Genomic DNA, 20,238 nt, shown 5'->3' on the forward strand with positions numbered 1-20,238 from the left:
TGTACTAATATGAGCTAATATTTACTAATTATTCATCGTTAACGCTAATCTGCTGCATGTGGCTGGCCTGGCCCGGGAGAAACGTTCATTCCGGCGTTTCCCGCCGGCCAGGCTGGGGAGGTGCAGACGCACGGACGAATGCAGGCTCGAGTGAAGATGCAGGCAACCAAACGGCAAGCGCCTGCACGCGCGGAGCTAGGCCGGCGTGCTGCTCCGCGCGTGCAGGCATCCAAACACGTCCTGCGACAGAAACGAAAGGTTCAAAATCGTGTATTCTGTTATGGGATCAAATGCTAAGGATAATAAACACTCGTAAGTTTGCAGCATATGGGATTTCAATACAAAATCTATGGGCGCCAGGGTTTTGAACCTCAAAGTGCCTTACTAGTTGAGATGCAACTTGGTTTGCATGTCGATTTCCTTACCCCCTGGCCCATCTTTCTTTTCTTTTTTGTTATGCACATTTGTGGAAATAAATTTCACGTTCAGTGTTCGTTCTTTATAATATGCTTGCAGTAGTCGTATAATTATGATACTGTAAAGGACTGAGAGTACTTTTTATTGCCAATCTAATATTATTTGAAGTGGCTACTGGCTAACACTGATTGGAAAAATCTTTACTGAACACTTCTTATGGGATCTGCGGAGGAGCACTTGTCTTTATGTTGTTTGGGCGACGAGGTCTTTGATTTCTCACATGTTCGCATGCTACCATTGTTTACTTGGTCAAGTACTCAAGTCTCGAGATTTTGTCTAATCAGACTTGTTTTCTTTTTTTGGAAATATATTAGAGGAGACCCTTCTGTGAAATTGATGTGAAATGGCATCGAGTAAACTCGAACGCGGGCGAAGCGGGTGCAACAACGCGCACTTATCCACTGCGCTAGGTGCAACAACACGAGTGGTCGGGGAGTAAGGCTCACATACAGGACAGTAAATCACAATCTAACATTTTTTTTAGGAATCTAAATATCTTTGGAAGAATCTTTTTTTTTTAGGAATCGTTACAAGCATATGCAACTAAAAAAATGATCCTGAAAATGACGTGTCCTCTCATGAGACAGAAATATCATTGTATACAAAACAACTTGTAGAGCCGTCGTCCCTGTCTAGTACTCTAGTGGCATGGAAGCAATTGCTCAAACTAGTATTCTTCTGACCTCAAAAAAAAAAAAAAAAAAAAAACTAGCATTCTACTCAAATTGAACTCTTCAAGGGCCTCTCTACAATCTAGGAATTGGAAAACACAGGAATAAGAAAAATGTTCCATTTCAATGCCTCGTGATACATAATTCTACATGATTTCAAGACATATAAATATGCTAATAAGTGCTGCGTTTAGATGTTCACAGCAAAATAGCATATACATTTTGAAGGAAGGAAGAGAGAGTGAGAAGAGAGAACAGAGGATGCATTGGAGTCCTAAAATATGAGGTCTGAGAAAATTCTTTTGTTCCAGTGGCCCTTATAGGAAAATTCCAAGGATTGAAATCCTCTAAAACTCGTAATCCTACAATCCAAAGGGGGTCCTGGATCTATCTAGCACGGTTACCATTTACCGTTCCGCACAAGATGTCCCAAGTGTACCTGATGGACCTGAGAATTGTCGCCAGAGACAATTTGAACCAAACTTGTCTGGAGCTACCACAGCCTTCATCGTCTCATCCCCTTGATTGCGCAGTAAACACACTAAAAATGAACTGACAGTTTGCGCTGTTTTGGGAGACGAGGTTTGTGATTCATTGACTACTCCTCTGTCCTCACCACATATCGTCATCCATCAATTGGTAAGTCTTGAGACTTTGTCTAATAGCGAGTCGACTCGAGAAAAGTCACGGAGTAAGTGTAATACCGAATTTTTGAGAGAAAAAGAAAAAGAGATTTGACCAAAATTTTGACTTTTTGATCCGTTGCTCGTATGGACTATCGGAGACCGTGGTTGCGTTCATCTCGTCGAGACGAACCCATTTTGCTATGCATATGTCCGTTTCGGGCACTTTGTGACCTGTAGTAAGCTCAATAAATTTAGACCGTTAGTTATTTTAAATAAAAAATAAAAAAGAAGATAAGTATTGGATGGATCGGCCCTCAATCCGATCCATCCAGACACTTCTTGCGCTCACGTTTTCTTTCTCTCTCTCTCTCCTCGTTGTTGAGCACGCTGCTTGCCGAGCTCCTCGCGCCGTGCGCTGCCATTCGCCGCGCCGGCCGCTCGCTACCTCCGGTTGCCGCGCCCCGCACGACTTCGTCGCCTCCGCCTGACCGGCCCGCACCTCGCCGCTACGCTGCACGTCTGTGCCACCATCGCTACTGCTGCGTGCGCGCGCCGCTGCCGCGTGCCGCCGTGCACCTGCGAGCCGCCACCGCCTGCCGTGCAAGCCGGCCGCCTCGCTCTCTCTCTCTGTGTGTGTGTGTGCTGACCGAGAGACAGAGAGAGCAAGCAGCAGCCAGCCAGGAAGAAGAAAGGAGAAAAGAAAAGGAAAGAGAAAAGAAAAAAGGAGAGAGAAGAAAAAGAGAAAAGGAAAAAAAAAGGGGAAGAGAAAAAAAAAGGAGAAAAAGGGAAAAGTTGGAATTTTCGTAATTTTGTCGGATTCGTCGTCAATACTTCAAAGGTGATTCCTCGGTAATTCCTAGATGTTTGTGGTTGGATTAAATCAAATCAATCAATTCTTGTCGTATCATTTCATGTGATACAGTTTTCTATTCGGTTTTCCGAAATATAGGCGTATACGCAACGTTTTCGGACATAGGGTTGACGCTTCATATTTTATGTGTTTTAAATGTGTTTTAGTGCTAATAATATACCTGTACAGGTGGTACTACTTCCGGACGTTCTTGATCGAAATCTCTTCGTCGCTTTTGGTAAAAGGCAAGTAACGTGGGGGTGTGATTCAGTACTATGTTTATATTCATGTCTTACTTCTTTTGCAAATAAAATTGAAGTATATGTTTTTTTAATTCATTCAAATCATGGATAATGTTGCATTTGATTATTTAAATCCATGCTTTTCTTATTGATTTGGATTGTACCTTTGTCTCCTTGAATCAGTTGTGGTTTTTATTACGAGTCATTCAAAAGGAAACTAAGAATTGACGTCAATTCACATGCATGCATATGCATTTATGCACTTCATATGGTGACAAAGGCCGATCACTGCCATCGTGCGTGATTCGTACCGGTACATGGAGTTGCATGAGAAGTTGGCATCGTCCAGCTCTCAAATGGAGTTGCATCATGGCATTCATACATTTTTTTTTATATGATATCTGGAGAATACAGAATTCTGGGAGTTGAATGCCATTTTTTTTTTGAGACCGGGTTGGAGTTTGTTGTTACTTTCTCGACAAATATTCTGAAATGACATTCTCTTTAAAACCATATGTATTTTTGTCGTCGTGAGAAGAATGTTTTATTCCCTAATACTTTTGAATTGAGTGAGATGTGTTTATATTCATAGCTGTTACTTGCTGAGCTCGTCTCACCCCCTGTTAAATCTTTTACAGGTATGTTTAGATGTTGACGTGCATTTTGGGGATGGATCTTGGTAGTTGCACACACTACCTCATCACAATATCGATAACTCAACCGGTGTTTATAAGTTGTGTTTCTGGTGGTCTGTCGTTTGTTTGGTATGTTGTGGTAAGACACTGGTAGCGTCATGACGATTTCTATATATATGTTGGTTATATTATCTGCCTTTGATCTTTTTTGTGGTCAGTTATACCGCCCTATAAAGGAAATGCTGCCAAAATTTCCTATTTTCGTATAATTAGGCTTAGTTGTAAAGTAGGGTGTTACAGCTTGGTATCAGAGCCTAGGCTTTAGGTTCTAGGGTAAGAAGTTAATAACTTGACACACTTGCACATGTAGGATGGGAAAAGGGATTGCATATCTTTTCATATGCCTTGTTCCGCTATATTCCCTTTAGTTTATTTGTTTGAAGTATGTTTGCAGTTTAGTGCTTGTTTACTTATCCATTGTGGTGTTTGTAGCTATGCCGCCAAAGGTGCGAGGTCATGGTCGAGGTAATGAGGTAGGTCGTAGTCGTGCAGCAGTCCCAGGTCATGGTGATGCGCAGTTATCGATCGCTGAGGTTGAGTCCTCTCAACCAGGAAGTATCAGTCAAGCGGAGCTAATGACCACTATGAAGGAGATACAAGAAGAGCTAAGAGCTTTGAGGTAGGCTGTTCCAAATACTCCTGCTGCTACTAGAGCTGTGGCACGTGAGATACCTGAAGGGGGTGCTACTAGTGGGGTAACGCTCCGTGAATGGGTCAGTATGAAATTGGACTCCTTTGATGGATCAGGGACTCCAATTCAGGCTGCAGATTGGCTTGCTTATATAGAAATGCAGCTGGATGCTTTTGATGTGTTGCCTCGAGACAAGGTTATATATGTGATACAGTTGATGAAGGGAGAAGCCCAGATCTGGTGGAGAGGTGTACAGTCAGCCAGGACTGTTGCCCATGGGGATCTTACATGGTCTGAGTTTGTTAGGCAATTTGAGAGGAGATTTTATCCAGCTACTTTTCTGGATAAAATGCAAATTGACTTAAACAACTATACACAAGGTCAGAAATCAGTGGCAGAGTATGAAGTGGGCTTTAATCAAATTGTGTGCTTTGTACCTCATGTAGCCCACGATGATGCAGAGAAGGCCAGGCGTTTCAGACAGGGTTTGAAGCCTTTTATCCGTCATGTTCTTGGTGCTTTTGTTGTTACATATTTTTTCTCTATGGTTAAACAAGCTTCTGGTGTTGAGTTGCAGCAATCTTATACTGATGATATTCGCAAGATGTTGGGAGCGGATCAGCATAAAGGACCAGAAGAGAAGAAGAGTCATTTTGGTGGTCCCATCCATAAGAAGTACAAGGGACAACAACGTCACCAACCATACCGTGGTGGACCCTCTCAGATACATCCTCTAGGCACCAGTACCCAATTTCGTACAGTGGTTAAACCCGGCTTTGGTTTGGTGTGCTTCAAGTGTGGTGATTCACATATGCAGAGTGAATGTTCTTGGAAGGGGAACTGTTCAGTATGTGGTCGTCCAGGCCACAAGGATGTGGTGTGTCGCAGAAACTCGAACAGTCGTATCAGGTGGGAACCAGTATCTTCTTCTTCTGGGGTTTCTTTTTCATCTAAGGGATCAGCACATGTATTGGCTGCTACTCCTACTCCTACGGTCATTACTGGCCCGATAGCTCCGCCGATGCAGTATTATCATCCTTCTACAGTTCCCACTGGGCCTTACTGGTCACATCAGCCTATGATTCCTCAGGGAACTTCTACACCGACACTGCCGGTGATTGGGGCATCTTCTCCCCACACTGCAGGAACCTCTTCATCTCAGACACCTTCTGGGTTATATACTTTACCTAGTGCTGAGACCGGAGGTCACAATGACGTGGTGACAGGTATCTTACCCGTGGACTCCTTTGATGCACATGTTTTATTTGATTCTGGAGCTAGCTTTTCCTTTGTCTCGGTAGACTTCGTTAAACGAGCGAGACTATCAGTACAACAAATTGGGCAATCTGTTGTAGTTAACTCCCCCAGTGGTCTTATATCCAGTTCTTATGTTTGCCCGGGGTGTGTTATAAATATTGGAGATGAGGAATTCACAGCTAACTTTGTGATGATCAATTTAGAGTTCTTCGATGTTATTCTTGGTATGGACTGGCTTGCCCAATACCAAGCCATTATCTCTTGTTCTTTGAAAATCATCACCTTGCGAGCTCCATCAGGAGGGGAGATTACTTTCCAAGGGAAGTCCTTGCCATATGCACTTTCCATGTTGTGCAGGATCTTCCCTAACCGAAGGATGTGGAAATATGGTGCTCTTTGGTCATTGGTTGAAGGGCAGGATGTCACTCTACGTGTGGAAGATACTCCAGTAGTGTGTCGTTATCCTGATGTGTTCCCTAGTGAGCTTCCAGGATTACCTCCTGAACGAGGACCAGTCTTTCGTATTGAGTTGATTCCAGGTACACAACCTATTTATAAGACTCCGTACCGAATGGCTCCAATGGAACAAATGGAATTGAAGAAGCAATTAGATGAACTCCTTGCTAAGGGATTTATCAGACCAAGTACGTCACCTTGGGCTGCCCCTGTTTTATTTGTGGAAAAGAAAGATGGCACTAAAAGGCTTTGTGTGGATTATTGGGCGCTTAATCAAGTGACAATCAAAAACAAATATCCTCTACCTCGTATTGATGATCTTTTTGATCAGTTGAGGGGTGCTATGATATTTTCAAAGATTGATTTACAATCGGGTTATCATCAATTGCAAATCCGAGATGAGGATATTGAGAAGATAACTTTCAATAAAAGGTATGGGCATTTTGAATATGTGGTTGTGTCTTTTGGACTAACGAATGCCCCTGCTGTTTTTATGGAAGCCATGAACCAGATGCTCCATGAATATCTGGATGTCTTTGTGGTGGTTTTCATCGATGACATATTGATTTATTCCAAGTCAAAAGAGGAACATGAGGTGCACCTCAGTTTAGTGTTGGAGGCTCTTCGAAAGAATAAATTCTATGCGAAGCTAAAGAAATGTGCCTTTTGGCTCGAAGAAGTAGGATTTCTTGGTCATGTTATTAATCAGCATGGTATTACTGTAGACCCAAAGAATGTTGCTGCAGTATTAGAATGGCAAAGACCGTCTAATGTGACAGAGATTCGAAGTTTTCTTGGACTCGCTGGCTATTACCGGCGCTTTGTACAAGATTTCTCCATTATCGCAAAACCTATGACTAGACTTACTCAAAAGGGCGTTCCATTTGAATGGACTGATGAATGTGAGGTCAGTTTCCAAACCTTAAAGAATAAGTTGGTGAACACTCCTATTTTGGCTTTGCCCGAGAGTGGTAAGCGTTTCACAGTTTACACTGATGCTTCTCGAATCGGACTTGGCTGTGTGCTTATGCAAGAAGGTTGGGTAATTTCATATGCTTCCAGACAATTGAAAACTCATGAACAGAATTATCCCACTCATGACTTAGAATTGGCTGTAGTGGTTTTTGCCTTGAAGAGTTGGAGGCATTACCTGTATGGTGAGTCATGTGATATTTTCACTGATCATAAGAGTCTCAAGTACATTTTCACTCAAAGAGATCTGAAGAGATCTGAATTTGAGACAGCGAAGATGGTTAGAATTAATCAAAGACTATGATCTGATGATTCAGTATCATCCCGGAAATGCAAATGTGGTAGCTGACGCCCTTAGCAGCACAGGTGTACCTAAATCAATAATGTCCTTACATTCAGACTTGGATCGGATGGGGATATCTTTTTTGCTTTGCTGGCACTGTGCAGAAAGAAACTCAAATGATCATCTAATCTGCTATACCTGAACGTGTACGTGAAGCTCAGCAGCATGATCGTCTTCTTTTAGAAGTTTGAAAGAGAATTTCAGCAGGAAAATCAAAAGAGTTTAGTGTGGATGAGCATTGTGCGATACGCTTTAGAGGACGTCTTTGTGTACCTCAGAAGGTAGATGTGAAAATGGATATATTGAGAGAAGCTCACCGGACTTCTTATACTATTCATCCAGGTGAAACCAAAATGTATCGAGACCTAAAACAAAATTTTTGGTGGAAAAGGATGAAAGTGGATATTGCTAAGTATGTTGCAGCTTGTGGTGTCTGCCAACAAGTAAAGGCTGAGCATAAAAGACCTGCAGGATTAATGCAATCCTTAGAAATCCCAGAATGGAAATGGGAACATATCACTATGGACTTCGTTGTTGGGTTGCCTCATTCACCTCGAGGCAGAGATGCTATTTGGGTTATCGTGGATAGGCTTACCAAATCCGCACATTTCATCCCAATGAAGCACATGATTTGGCTCCCTTGTATATCAGGGAAATAGTGAGGTTGCATGGTGTGCCAAAATCGATCATTTCAGATCAGGATTCCTAATTTGTATCTCAGTTTTGGCAGAGTTTGCAAAGTGCCTTGGGCACAAAACTTTCTCTTAGCACAGCCTTCCACCCTCAGACGGATGGTCAGTCAGAACGGACTATTCAGACTTTGGAGGACATGCTTCGTGCTTGTGTCTTATCCTGGAAAGGCAATTGGGAAGATCATCTAGCCTTAGCAGAATTTGCTTATAATAATAGCTATCAAGCAAGTATCCGGATGGCTCCTTTTGAGGCCTTGTATGACCGAAGGTGTGTTTCCCCTTTATGTTGGGATTCTGTTGGAGAGAGATCACTACTTGGTCCAGATTTGGTTCAGCAAACATCGGAAAAGGTATACCAAATACGTCAGAACCTGTTGGCTGCTCAAAGTCGACAGAAGAGCTATGCAGATATCCGAAGATGAGACCTAGAATTTACAGTTGGTGACTATATTCTTCTCAGAGTATCGCCAACCAAAGGTGTTGTGTGTTTTGGTATCTCTGGAAAGCTTAACCCGAGGTACATTGGCCCATTTCTAATCACAGCCCGAGTAGGCAGTTTGGCGTACCGTCTTGAATTACCAGACTCAATGAGTGGAGTACATAATGTCTTCCATGTTTCTATGCTAAGAAAATATCTGAGAGACCCTGAGCATAAAGTTGATGTTGAATCAATCACGATAGAGAAAGATCTGACCGTAAAGTGTCACCCAGTACGCATTCTGGATTCCTCAGAGCAAGTTATGAGGAGGAGAACTATCAAGTTTGTGAGAGTCCTTTGGACAAATCAATCAGAACGAGAAGCAACTTGGGAACTTGAAGAACAAATGCGCAAGGAGTATCCTGAGCTCTTTGAGACTGGTGAGTCATAAGTTTTGAAATATTTTACCTCTATTCCATAGTTGCCATGGAAGCGGCAGAATTCGGGGACGAATTCCTTTAAGGGGGGAGAATGTAATACCGAATTTTTGAGAGAAAAAAAGAAGAGATTTGACCAAAATTTTGACTTTTTGATCTGTTGCTCGTATGGACAATCGGAGACCGTGGTTGCATTCATCTCGTCAAGACGAACCCATTTTGCTATTCATATGTCCGTTTCAGGCACTTTGTGACCCGTAGCAAGCCCAATAAATTTAGACCGTTAGTTGTTTTAAATAAAAAATATAAAAAAGGAAGATAAGTATCGGATGGATCGGCCCTCAACCCGATCCATCCAGACACTTCTTGCGCTCGCGTTTTCTTTCTCTCTCTCTCTCTCTCTCCTCGTTGCTGAGCACGCCGCTTACCAAGCTCCTCGCGTTGTGCGCTGCCGTCCGCCGCGTCGGCCGCTCGCTGCCGCCGATTGCCGCGCCCCGCACGACGCCGTCGCCTACGCCTGACCAGCCCGCGCCTCGCCGTTGCGCTGCGCGTCTGCGCCACCGTCACTGCTGTTGCGTGCGCGCGCCACTATCGTGCGTCGTCGCCGCTACCGCACGCCGACGTGCGCCTGCGAGCCGCCACCGCCTGCCATGCAAGCCGGCCGCCGCGCTCTCTCTCTCTCTCTATGTGTGTGCTGACCGAGAGACAGAGAGAGCAAGCAGCAGCCAGCCAGGAAGAAGAAGCCAGGAAGAAGAAAGGAGAAAAGAAAAGGAAAGAGAAAAGAAAAAAAGGAGAGAGAAGAAAAAGAGAAAAGGAAAAAAAAGGGGAAGAGAAAAAAAAGGAGAAAAAGGGAAAAGTTGGAATTTTCGTAATTTTGTCGGATTCGTCGTCGATCCTTCAAAGGTGATTCCTCGGTAATTCCTAGACATTTGTGGTTGGATTAAATCAAATTAATCAATTCCTGTCGTATCATTTCATGTGATACAGTTTTCTGTTCGGTTTTCCGAAATATAGGCGTATACGCGACGTTTTCAGACGTAGGGTTGACGCTTCATATTTTATGTGTTTTAGTGCTAATAATATACTTGTACAGGTGGTACTACTTCCGGACGTTCTTGATCGAAATCTCTTCGTCGCTTTTGGTAAAAGGCAAGTAACGTGGGGGTGTGATTCAGTACTATGTTTATATTCATGTCTTACTTCTTTTGCAAATAAAATTGAAGTATATGTTTTTTTTAATTCATTCAAATCATGGATAATGTTGCATTTGATTATTTAAATCCATGCTTTTCTTATTGATTTGGATTGTACCTTTGTCTCCTTGAATCAGTTGTGGTTTTTATTACGAGTCATTCAAAAGGAAACTAAGAATTGACGTCAATTCACATGCATACATATGCATTTATGCACTTCATATGGTGATAAAGGCCGATCACTGCCATCGTGCGTGATTCATACTGGTACATAGAGTTGCATGAGAAGTTGGCATCGTCCAGCTCTCAAATGGAGTTGCATCATGGCATTCATACATTTTTTTTATATGATATCTGGAGAATACAGAATTCTGGGAGTTGAATGGCATTTTTTTTTGGGAGACCGGGTTGGAGTTTGTTGTTACTTTCTCGACAAATATTCTGAAATGACATTCTCTATATATATGTTGGTTATATCATATATTGTCTGCCTGTGATCTTTTTTGTGGTCAGTTATACTGCCCTATAGAGGAAATGCTGCCAAAATTTCCTATTTTCATATAATTAGGCTTAGTTGTAAAGTAGGGTGTTACAGTAAGGCTCACGCGCAGGACAGCATGTTACAACCAAACTTGAAAGCTCCCCCACATATGCAAGTAAAAAATGGTCTTGAAAATGATATGCCTTCCCATAAGATAAGAAGGCATGTCATTTTCCTTGAATAGTAACGGTTAGGAATAGCAACTTATGTTTTCTGAGACTTTGAGTCAGTATATATATATACATGTACATGTGATAATTGGTAAGAAACCCTTTATAGTCTGAGAATATTATTTATATATATATATATATAACACCCCTCAAACTCATAGCATCAACCACACTGAGTTTAGAGAGATAGAACTTAATGCTGAGTTGTACTCTGTGACTTCATGAACAAATTAGTCAACTGAAACTCGATACTGAAGAGCAATCATCTCATCTTGTACATATGTCCGTGTGTAAGAAACATCAACACCAATATGCTTGATGAGCTCATGCTTCACTGGTTCCTGAACAATACTGATAGCATATGTATTGTCTGAGTAAAAAGAGGTAGGTGCAGGAGAAGAAACACCAAAATCATTAAGTAAACACCGTAATCAACTGAGCTCCGCTGTCAACAATGCCATGACCCGCAACTAAGCATTTGCACTAGAACGAGAAACTGCGATCTGTTGTTTAGTTTTCCAAGCAATGAAAAAACTACCAAAAAATCATAGTAGGCAGAAATAGACTGACAATCAGAAGGATCATTAGCCCAAGTAGTATTAGAATAAGCACGAAGTTGTTAAGTGCTGGAGTGTGGAAAGAAGAGACGACGAGAGATAGTCCCATGAAGATAGCGCAAAATACGTAGGCGATGACTATAGTGGAGTTGAGTGGGAGCAGAAACAAACTGATTAAGGATGTGCACTGCATAAGAAATGTTAGGACACGTGACACAGAGATAAATAAGACTCCTAACCAGATGACGGTAACAAGTGGGATCAACAAGAGGCTCACCATCAGTGGACCAAAGCTGAAGATTAAGCTGCATGAGGGTCTCAACAATGCGCTCATGAATGAGAGAAGCACGATGAAGAAGATCCTGCATATAGTTCTCTTGGGACAAAAAGAAATTCTCTGAGGTAGAAGAAATCTTAATCCTAAGAAAGTAGCGAAGAAGACCCAGATTGGATTTAAGAAACTGCTCAATGAGAGGAGCCTTCATAAAGGCAATATACTCATAATCACCTCCTGTAATCATCATGTCATCAACATACAAGAGCAAAAAGAATCTAACCACAAGAGGAAGTGTGAACAAAGTGCTCAGGATCATGAGCACTAGCAGAAAAATCAGCGGCAATGATCATAAAAGAAAAGCGCTCAAACCAGGCTCGAGGAGCTTGCTTAAGGCCATAGAGAGAATGACGGAGATGACAAACTCTGCCCTCAGGAACATAATATCGTGGCGATGGGTGCATGTAGACCTCCTCACTTAGCTCACCATTAAGAAAGACATTTTTTAGATCAAGCTAGGAGATAGATCAGTGACGCATAGATGCAACAGCAAGAAGAGTGCACATTGTGGTCATATAGGCCACCGGAGCAAAAGTCTTATCATAGTCACAATCATGCTCCTGCTGGAAACCAAGAGCAGCAAGATGAGTCTTATAATGCTCAAGAGAACCATTAGAGCAAGTCTTAACCTTATAAACCCACTTGCACATGATAGGATGAATATGTGGAGGAAGAGAAACATGATCCCACGTGCCGATACGCTCAAGAGCAGCAAGCTCCTCTGTCATTGCATGCTGCCATTCCTAATGAACAACAACATCCCGATAAGAAGATGGCTCGGTAGGAACAACACCAGCAAATCCAAAATGTTAGGAGATTGAATCGAATGGCGATCATGAAGATAATATTGAGGAGAAGATGGAATAACTGAATCGCCAGAAGTAGATGGCTCATCAGAAGGTGACACAGCAGGATGGGAGACAGCATGAGAATGACAAGTGTAGTGGAAAGGAAGAGGCTCAATGAGACTAGAAGAAGGAGGATCATGTGATGTGGAAGCCAAAGGCGTGGAAGGCACCAAAGAAGGCACATTAGGAGAAGGCGCCATGGTACCCGTGAAAGAGAAGAAGAAATAGGAACAAGTGTGGCAGGAAAAGTGAGAAAAGAAAGAGGCTCGACCAAGGAAGCTAAAGAAGTGGAAGGAGAGGTACAAGGATAAAATGGACGAGACTCATCAAAAGTAACATCCTGAGAAATACACATCTAACGAGCAATAGGGTCCTAACACTTATAACCCTTATGATCAGCACTATAATCAAGAAAGACACAATCAACAGATTAAGCAATCAATTTGGTACGTTCACGGGGAGCGAGAAGAATGTAACAAACACATCCAAAATGGCAAAGATAGAAGTAGTCAGGAATACATCAACATAGACGCTCAAAAGAAATCCCACCCTTGAGAGCAGAGGAGGGTTGGATATTGACCAAGTATGTGATAGTGGAGACCGCCTGAACCAAAAAATGAGGTGGAACAGAAGAGGCAAGCATAAGCGTACGAGCAGTCTCAAGGAGATGATGATGCTTGCGCTCAGATAAACCATTCTAGGCATGAGCTCGAGGGCAGGAGAATTTACAAAATGTACCCTATTCAGCAAGAAAGGAATGAAGATGCCCAGAAAGAAATTTGCTAACAAAGTCAGCAAGAAAAACATGAATAGGAGTGTAAAACTGAGTGTGAATCATAGTGCCAAAGCACTTATATATGCATAACATACCACTATGAGAAGAGATGAAATAAATCCAAGTGTGGCGAGAGAAATTATCTATAAAGATAATATAGTAGCTATGACCCCCTTTCGAAACAAAGGGAGTTAGACCCATAAATCTGAGTGAACAATATCAAAAGGCGTTGAGATAGTGACTCACTATGAGGATAAGGAAGCTGAATCTATTTACCAAGCTTACAACCCTGACAATCTAAAGATGCATCTCCTGAGACAGATCCTAAAAGACCATGACAAACTAATGAAGATAGATGTGGCCCACAAACATGACCAGGACGATGATGCCAGGAGCAAGTAGTCGAGGAAGCAGAAAGACCGACGACGGCAGCGGAAGGAAGATGAAGCCAGTTAAGCTCCTATAGATGATGAGAATCATGGTGTCGGGGGCCAGTATCAACCAGAACACCCATGCAACGATCTTGAACATAGCAAGAGTCAGAGTCTAGGATAACATGACAACCATGGTCAATAAGCTAACCAGCTGACATGAGCTGCATGGTGAGTTAAACATGAGCAACATAAGGAACGCTAAAAGAAGAAGTGCTAAGAGTGCCCCGACTAGCAACAGGAAGAGAGGTATCATTAGCGATAACAATATGAATAGAAGAAACAAGAGGGTGAAGCAAAGACAGACTGAAAGAATCAGGAGTCATATGAAAAGATGCTCCTGAGTCAAAAATCCAAGGAGAAGTACCTGACTGCATAGAAGGTGGTCTCTCAGTGACAGAAGAGAGAGTAGCAAAACCAGCAAAACCTACTGGTGCAGAGCCAGAGGTAGCAACTTGCCGATGAAGCAAAGTCACAATCTACTACTAAGTATCAGTTGAAGAGTTAGTTGAGGTAGAAACACTAGAGGAACATCGAAGATGCTTCTTCTAGTAGCAGTCGCCTCAATATGACCCTCCTTGCTGCAGTAGGTGCAGCGAGGGCGACCACCACCACCTGAAGAGATCGCAAAAGGTGAAGGAGTCACACGATGAGCAGACAATGGTATAGCCAACACTGAAGGAAGTGACATTAGTCTAGAACCACCCAGACAAGTCTCCATGGAGTGCAGCTCCGTAAGAGCCTCCACAAGCGTGACACTAGGATTTTGAGCAAGCAGCTAAGCCTGACACTGCTCAAACTCTAGACGAAGGCGAGTTAGGAACTCGTAGAGGCATCGAAAGTCACGTTCAACATACAGATCTAAGCAGCACTAACAAAAGTGACAACCAGCAACACAGTCTAATTGACACCACACATCCGACATATGAGCATAGAACACATCAACTATGGCATCACCCTGCTAAAGAGACTGCTCCTAACGAACAAAAAATAGATAGAGTGCATTCCTAGATGGCTCATAGGTCTAATGAAGATGAGTCCACATCTAAAAGGCAGTAGAGAACTCAATAATCTCAGAAGAAAATATGTGCTCCACACTAGCAATCTGAATAGACGTTGCACGAGCATCATTATCTATCCACTGAGCACAGTTAAACAACTGATCATGGTACAACTCCAAATTTTCCTGATATACGGAGACATACTTCTCATAAGTAGTTATGTAAACACCAATAGCTGATTTGTCCTCTTTGTCAACAGTCGGATGTACAGGCTTCGTCAGAAGCTCTAGAGAAGGCAGACAAGAAAAAAGCCACAAAGAACACCCAAAAGATGAAGCCCACGATATGGACGCGCATATGCTGCATGAAATTATGTTAGTTGACACCATTGAAGATCACTGTTGGGGGTTGTTGTCAAGGACCCCCGATGGTCCCTTGGCTTTGCTAGCCCATGCCCATGGGCCCACCCCTCCCGAAGGCTGCTTTTTGACTTCTAGGCTTCGGAGAAACCACCTCCCGGAGCCATGACTCTTGAAGCCTCCATCCCCCATAGCCATGCCTCCCGAAGCCTCCATCTCCTGGAGCCATACCTCCCCGGGAGGCTCGGGCAGGCTTCCCGAAGGCTACAGGGTAAGCCATCGGGTCTCAAGAAAGATTTACCAGGAGAGGAACACCGGTCATCCTTTGCCTGCAAGGATGTGACCGACATTAATTGCATGGGCTAGTAGGCGCCGTCCTGACACCCTGGTACAATGGAGGTTATCCTGACACCCCTGACATCACGGCGCCAGGCCACAGACTGGCTCACCCCTCTGGATACATGCATCCCAATAGTTACCATGGTAGATATTTATCTTCTATGGAGGGTAAAAAGTAGTTATCCATGATAAAGCTATGTAAGTCGGCCAGATCCTGGATATTTTGCACATAGCGGTAACTTGTACGCTAAGCTACACCCAACCCTATAAATAAGGGGTCATGGTCATCTGAGCAAAGGGACACGCTCAACCCAGCACGAAGGAGCACAATCACAAGTCTTCCTATGATACTCTCCCTAGTCCGATCCATATTTTTACTATCAATACATCTGTGGTGTTCCTTCCTCTTGAACTTCGTCTACAAGCTTGAGTCTCCTCCTTAGAAAAAACTCTCGATGTACTTGCTGGGGTAAGACGGTTTCTTGCTCCAACAGTGGCGCCGTCCCTCGGGACTCGAACACAGAAGTGCTAAGAGAGGTAGGATGATACACAAGAAGAAGACCACCAAGGTCGCAACGATGGAAACCGACCCCCCATTCACACCTGTACGACAGTCTAGGCGACCAGGCGCAGGCTGCACCGACGACGACCCCCAACCGGGGGAATGGGGGCCTTACAACCACCGCCGACCCAACCATGACCATAGTTGTGGCTAGCACCGAGGGGCTCCCTACCCCGGAGAGTCAACAGCAGGGCGAGGGCCCCGCTGCACCCCTAGGTACTGGAGCCTGGCGCTATTCATGCTTAGTCCCAACTTCAAGACCTATTCCGTAGCAACTTCCAGGGCACCTTTATTCAGCTAGTAACCTCCGAAAGCTTGTTCACTATCAGACAGGAGAGGAACTAAACCCTCCGGGATTACTTCCGAAGGTTCTCCTAGACCAAGGCCCAGATTAGGGGTATATCGGACTCTTCGGTCATCAATACCGCGACCCAAGGCCTGGCTGAAGACCCCCTATACGATCAGCTGAACCGGCATCCCATACGCTTGGTGGAAGTCCTCATGAGCAAATTTGAGGAATATGCGTGCGCAGAGGAGCAAAAAGTCCGCCGTAGGCACTCAAAAGATACCGAGACTTCCTGTGTCAACCCCGAGAAGTCACACTTGGAGGCGGGACCATCACACGCCCCCTCTCCCCCAGCAAAGAGGGGCTTCGAGGAGGCTAATACCTCCAGTTCCCAAAGGGGGCGGCAGCGGCAACGCTGAAACATCAACAACATTAGCCCTAGCCGCGGGGTTCCAAAACAAAACCACCCCAGGTAACGCGACCGAGGATGCCCAGGAGGAATCCCGGAGCGAGGCCGCACTCCGAACCGGTGCTCCGAGGAGGAATCCTGGTGCACTCTACACGGCACAGGAGGGGGACACAACACCGACAACTATCGGACCCTCACTACCTTCTGAGAAGAATACCTCGGGAGGCAGACGGCTTTGCCTTAGCTGAGCGGGCCACCAAGGAGCGGTCCGAAGATTGCAGGCTACCAACCAGCCGGCGGGTTGATCATCTAGCCTTGCAGAACCCTCCGCAGCTGGCCCTACCTTCTCCGCCCCGGTCATCCGCAAAGCAATACAACGACGAGGGGTCACAAGGCAAGTATATCATCCTCGCTATAACCAGCGGAGGGAGCTCTAGCTGCGCTTTAAAACGGCAGCTGTGAGACTACACACGCGGGGTGTACCACATCGGAGCAACCAACATCCATCGATAGGCCCCCGAATGGACCGACGCCCCCGTGACATTCACCATTGACGACTTCGAGGGGGTGAAATTTCCCCACTTTGATGCCCTAGTCATCTCAGCCAACATCGCTGAAGTCGAGGTCCGAAGAATACTGGTCAACGGAGGTAGCTCGACGGACCTCCTATTCATACATGCCTACGACAAGCTCTGAATCCCACGGAGCCAGCTCTCGTCGGGCCACAGACCCCTCCAGGGGTTCAATGGGGCCCCCTCGACGCCTTAGGCCAAATAGAACTCCCAATCATCTTCGGCGAAGGCCTCGCAGCACGGACAGAAGTAATCACCTTCCACGTTGTGAATGTACCTTACGCCTACAATGCCATTCTGGGACGAGGAACCCTGAACAAATTCGGAGCCGTACCCCATCACAATTACCTCTGCTTGAAAATGCAAGGACCCCAGGGACTGATAGCTATCCACGGTGACCAAGACCTGGCTAGGCGCATCGAGTACAAGCACCCTACTCCACTCCCCGTTCGCCACATCCATACAGTAACCCAGGAGGGCTCCAAGGACCCTCCATTGACATATCCCGGACACCATGGCCCTCCGTGGTCACAACCAGAGGGAGACATAAAGTGTGTCCCCATACACCCAGACCAACCCGACTGGGCCTTCCAAATAGGGGCAGACCTCACCTCCAAGCCGGAAGCCCAGCTTCTGGCCGTTCTACAGGATAACCTCGACACATTCGCATGGACCATAGGACCTCTTGGGAGTCAACCGCTGCATTATCGGATACTCTCTCCAGGTCGACCCGAAGGCCCATCCCGTACGCCAGGGGCTTCACAAACTCTCCTAGAGCGGGCAGAGGCTGCAAAAGAGGAGGTCCAGAAGCTACTGAAGGCCGGTGTTATCCGAGAGGTAATCCACTCCAATTGGCTCTCCAACACCGTCCTGGTCAAGAAACACAACGGAAAGTGGCATATGTGCATCGATTTCACATCGCTAAATAAAATGTGCCCTCGGTATCCATACCCTCTTGCTCGCATTGACCAGCTAGTAGATTCCACCGCCAGTTGCGAACTGCTAAGCTTCCTAGACACCTACTTCAGGTACCACAAGGTGTGGATGGCAATAAAGGATGAGAGCAAGACCAGCTTTATTACCCCTTTCGGGGTATACTGCTACGTTCGGATGCCTTTCAGCATTCGATATGCTGGGGCCACCTTCTCTCACCTAGTGCATAAGGTACTGCAACAGCAACTGGGCCGTAATGTCGAAGCCTACATAGATGATATTGTGGTAAAAAGCTTACTCAAAACCAACCATGTCACCAACCTACAAGAAACATTTGATAGCCTCCGGGCTGCAGGCATACGACTGAACCCGGAGAAATGCATATTCGGCGCCAAGGCGGGAAAGATGCTAGGATATCTCATTTCCTGGAGAGGCATTGAGGCCAACCCCAGCATGATTCATGCCATCGCAGAGATGTCACCTCCCACCAATCCAAAAGAAGTACAGCGCTTGGTCGGCTGCCTCGCAGCCCTCAGCCGCTTCCTCGCCAAATCCGCCGAGCATAGCCTCCCCTTCTTCAAAATGCTGAGGGACTCCGAACCGTTTAGCTGGACTCTGGAGTGCCAGACAGCATTCGAGGCCCTCAATACCCACCTTTCCCACCTCGAAACACTCGCAATGCCCCTCCACGGCGAAGGGCTGCTCCTATACTTCTTCGTCTCTGCCTCTGCTGTCAACGTCACCCTGGTACGGGAGGAGAAGGGTGACAATCACTCTACTTAGAAGGCCGTATACTATGTCTCGAAGGCCTTAGCCGGGGCCAAGACGTGCTACACCGAGCTTAAAAAATAGCATACGCCCTACTGATGGCCTCACGCAAACTCTGGCACTACTTCCTCACCTACGACATCACTGTCCCAACCTCGTACCCACTTGGCGTCATGTTTTGCAACCAGGTGGCAACGGGACGCATTGGCAAATGGGCGGTAGAGCTAGCCCCCTTCGTGGTAAGGTTTGTGGCCCGCACTGCTATCAAATCCCAAATCTTGGCAGACTTCATCGCCGAATGGACTCCAGTGCTTGCTGAACCCACCACTACCCCTCCCCAAGACATCTAGACTATTTACACCGAAGAAGCATATGGCTCCATGGGCGCCAGAGCCGGCGCGATCCTCATCTCCCTCACAGTCCAGCAGGTCCAGTTGCTGCTCGTCTGGATTTCAAGACAACTAACAACATATCTGAGTACGAAGCCATCCGCTTAGGCCTCGGAAGGCACGAGCATTAGGGCCAGCCAGAGTCATCATCCAGACCGACTCTCAGATCGTCGCCGACCATGTTGACAAAAGCTTCCAGGTTCAACATAGACATGGCAAGATACCTCGAAGCCATTCGCAAAGCCAAAGCACACTTCCGTGGCATATCAATACGCAGCATACCATAAACGGAAAACGGCCAGGCAGACACCCTGGCAAAAGCTACCACCACGGGTAAAGACCCACTGTTGGGCACCTTCCTCGAGACTCTACACCAGCCGACTACTAAAACTCTTGACGAGACGGCCGCTACCATCCTCCCCACTAAAACCACCGACCGGATAACTCCCTTCATATCCTTCCTCAGTGAAACAGAAGAGCCGGATGACCCAATTGCGCTCCGCCGCATTGAACATCGCGCCAGGGGCTACCGTCTCATAGAAGGTGCCCTTTACAAAATAGGTGTCTGCGCTCCCCTCCTTCACGCATCACCAGACAAGAATAGGCCAACCTCATCTGGGAGATACATGAGGGCCTTTGCGGCAACCATTTGGCGCCTCGCGCCCTAGGTGGCAAGGCCCTCCACCAGGGGCTCCACTGGCCTACAATCATGTCCGATGCAGAAGATCTCGTTTGCACCTGCCAAGGATGCCAATGGATGGGACGACGAAGCCACCGGCCCCCAGCTCCCCTATAGCCAATCGCTCCCATCTGGCCCCTGGCTCGTTGGGGCATGGACCTAATTGGTCCATTCCCCCGTGCCAAAGGCAACCTTCAGTACGCGGTGTTAGCATTGGAATACTTCTTCAAATGGATCGAGGCCGAACCCCTCATGACGATCACATCAAAGAATGTCCAGAAATTTTTCTGGAAAAACATAATCTTCCACTTCGGCGTCCCACGAC

At 45.6% G+C, this 20,238-nt stretch overlaps 2 protein-coding genes across 3 annotated transcripts in view; one reads left to right on the forward strand and one right to left on the reverse strand.

The window, feature by feature from the left end:
* Positions 1–20,238, reverse strand: part of LOC133901355 (putative wall-associated receptor kinase-like 16) — a 50,292-nt gene that overhangs the window by 22,086 nt on the left and 7,968 nt on the right. The window lies entirely within an intron of this gene.
* LOC133903300 (uncharacterized) lies at positions 4,281–9,129 on the forward strand. The gene is given in 4 exon segments (XM_062344609.1): positions 4,281–6,093; positions 6,304–7,118; positions 7,120–7,215; positions 7,951–9,129. Coding segments are annotated over 4 exon segments (3,108 nt in total). The 3' UTR covers positions 8,335–9,129.

This window comes from Phragmites australis, chromosome 2 (genome assembly GCF_958298935.1).
Source record: "Phragmites australis chromosome 2, lpPhrAust1.1, whole genome shotgun sequence".
Lineage (NCBI taxonomy): Eukaryota > Viridiplantae > Streptophyta > Magnoliopsida > Poales > Poaceae > Phragmites > Phragmites australis.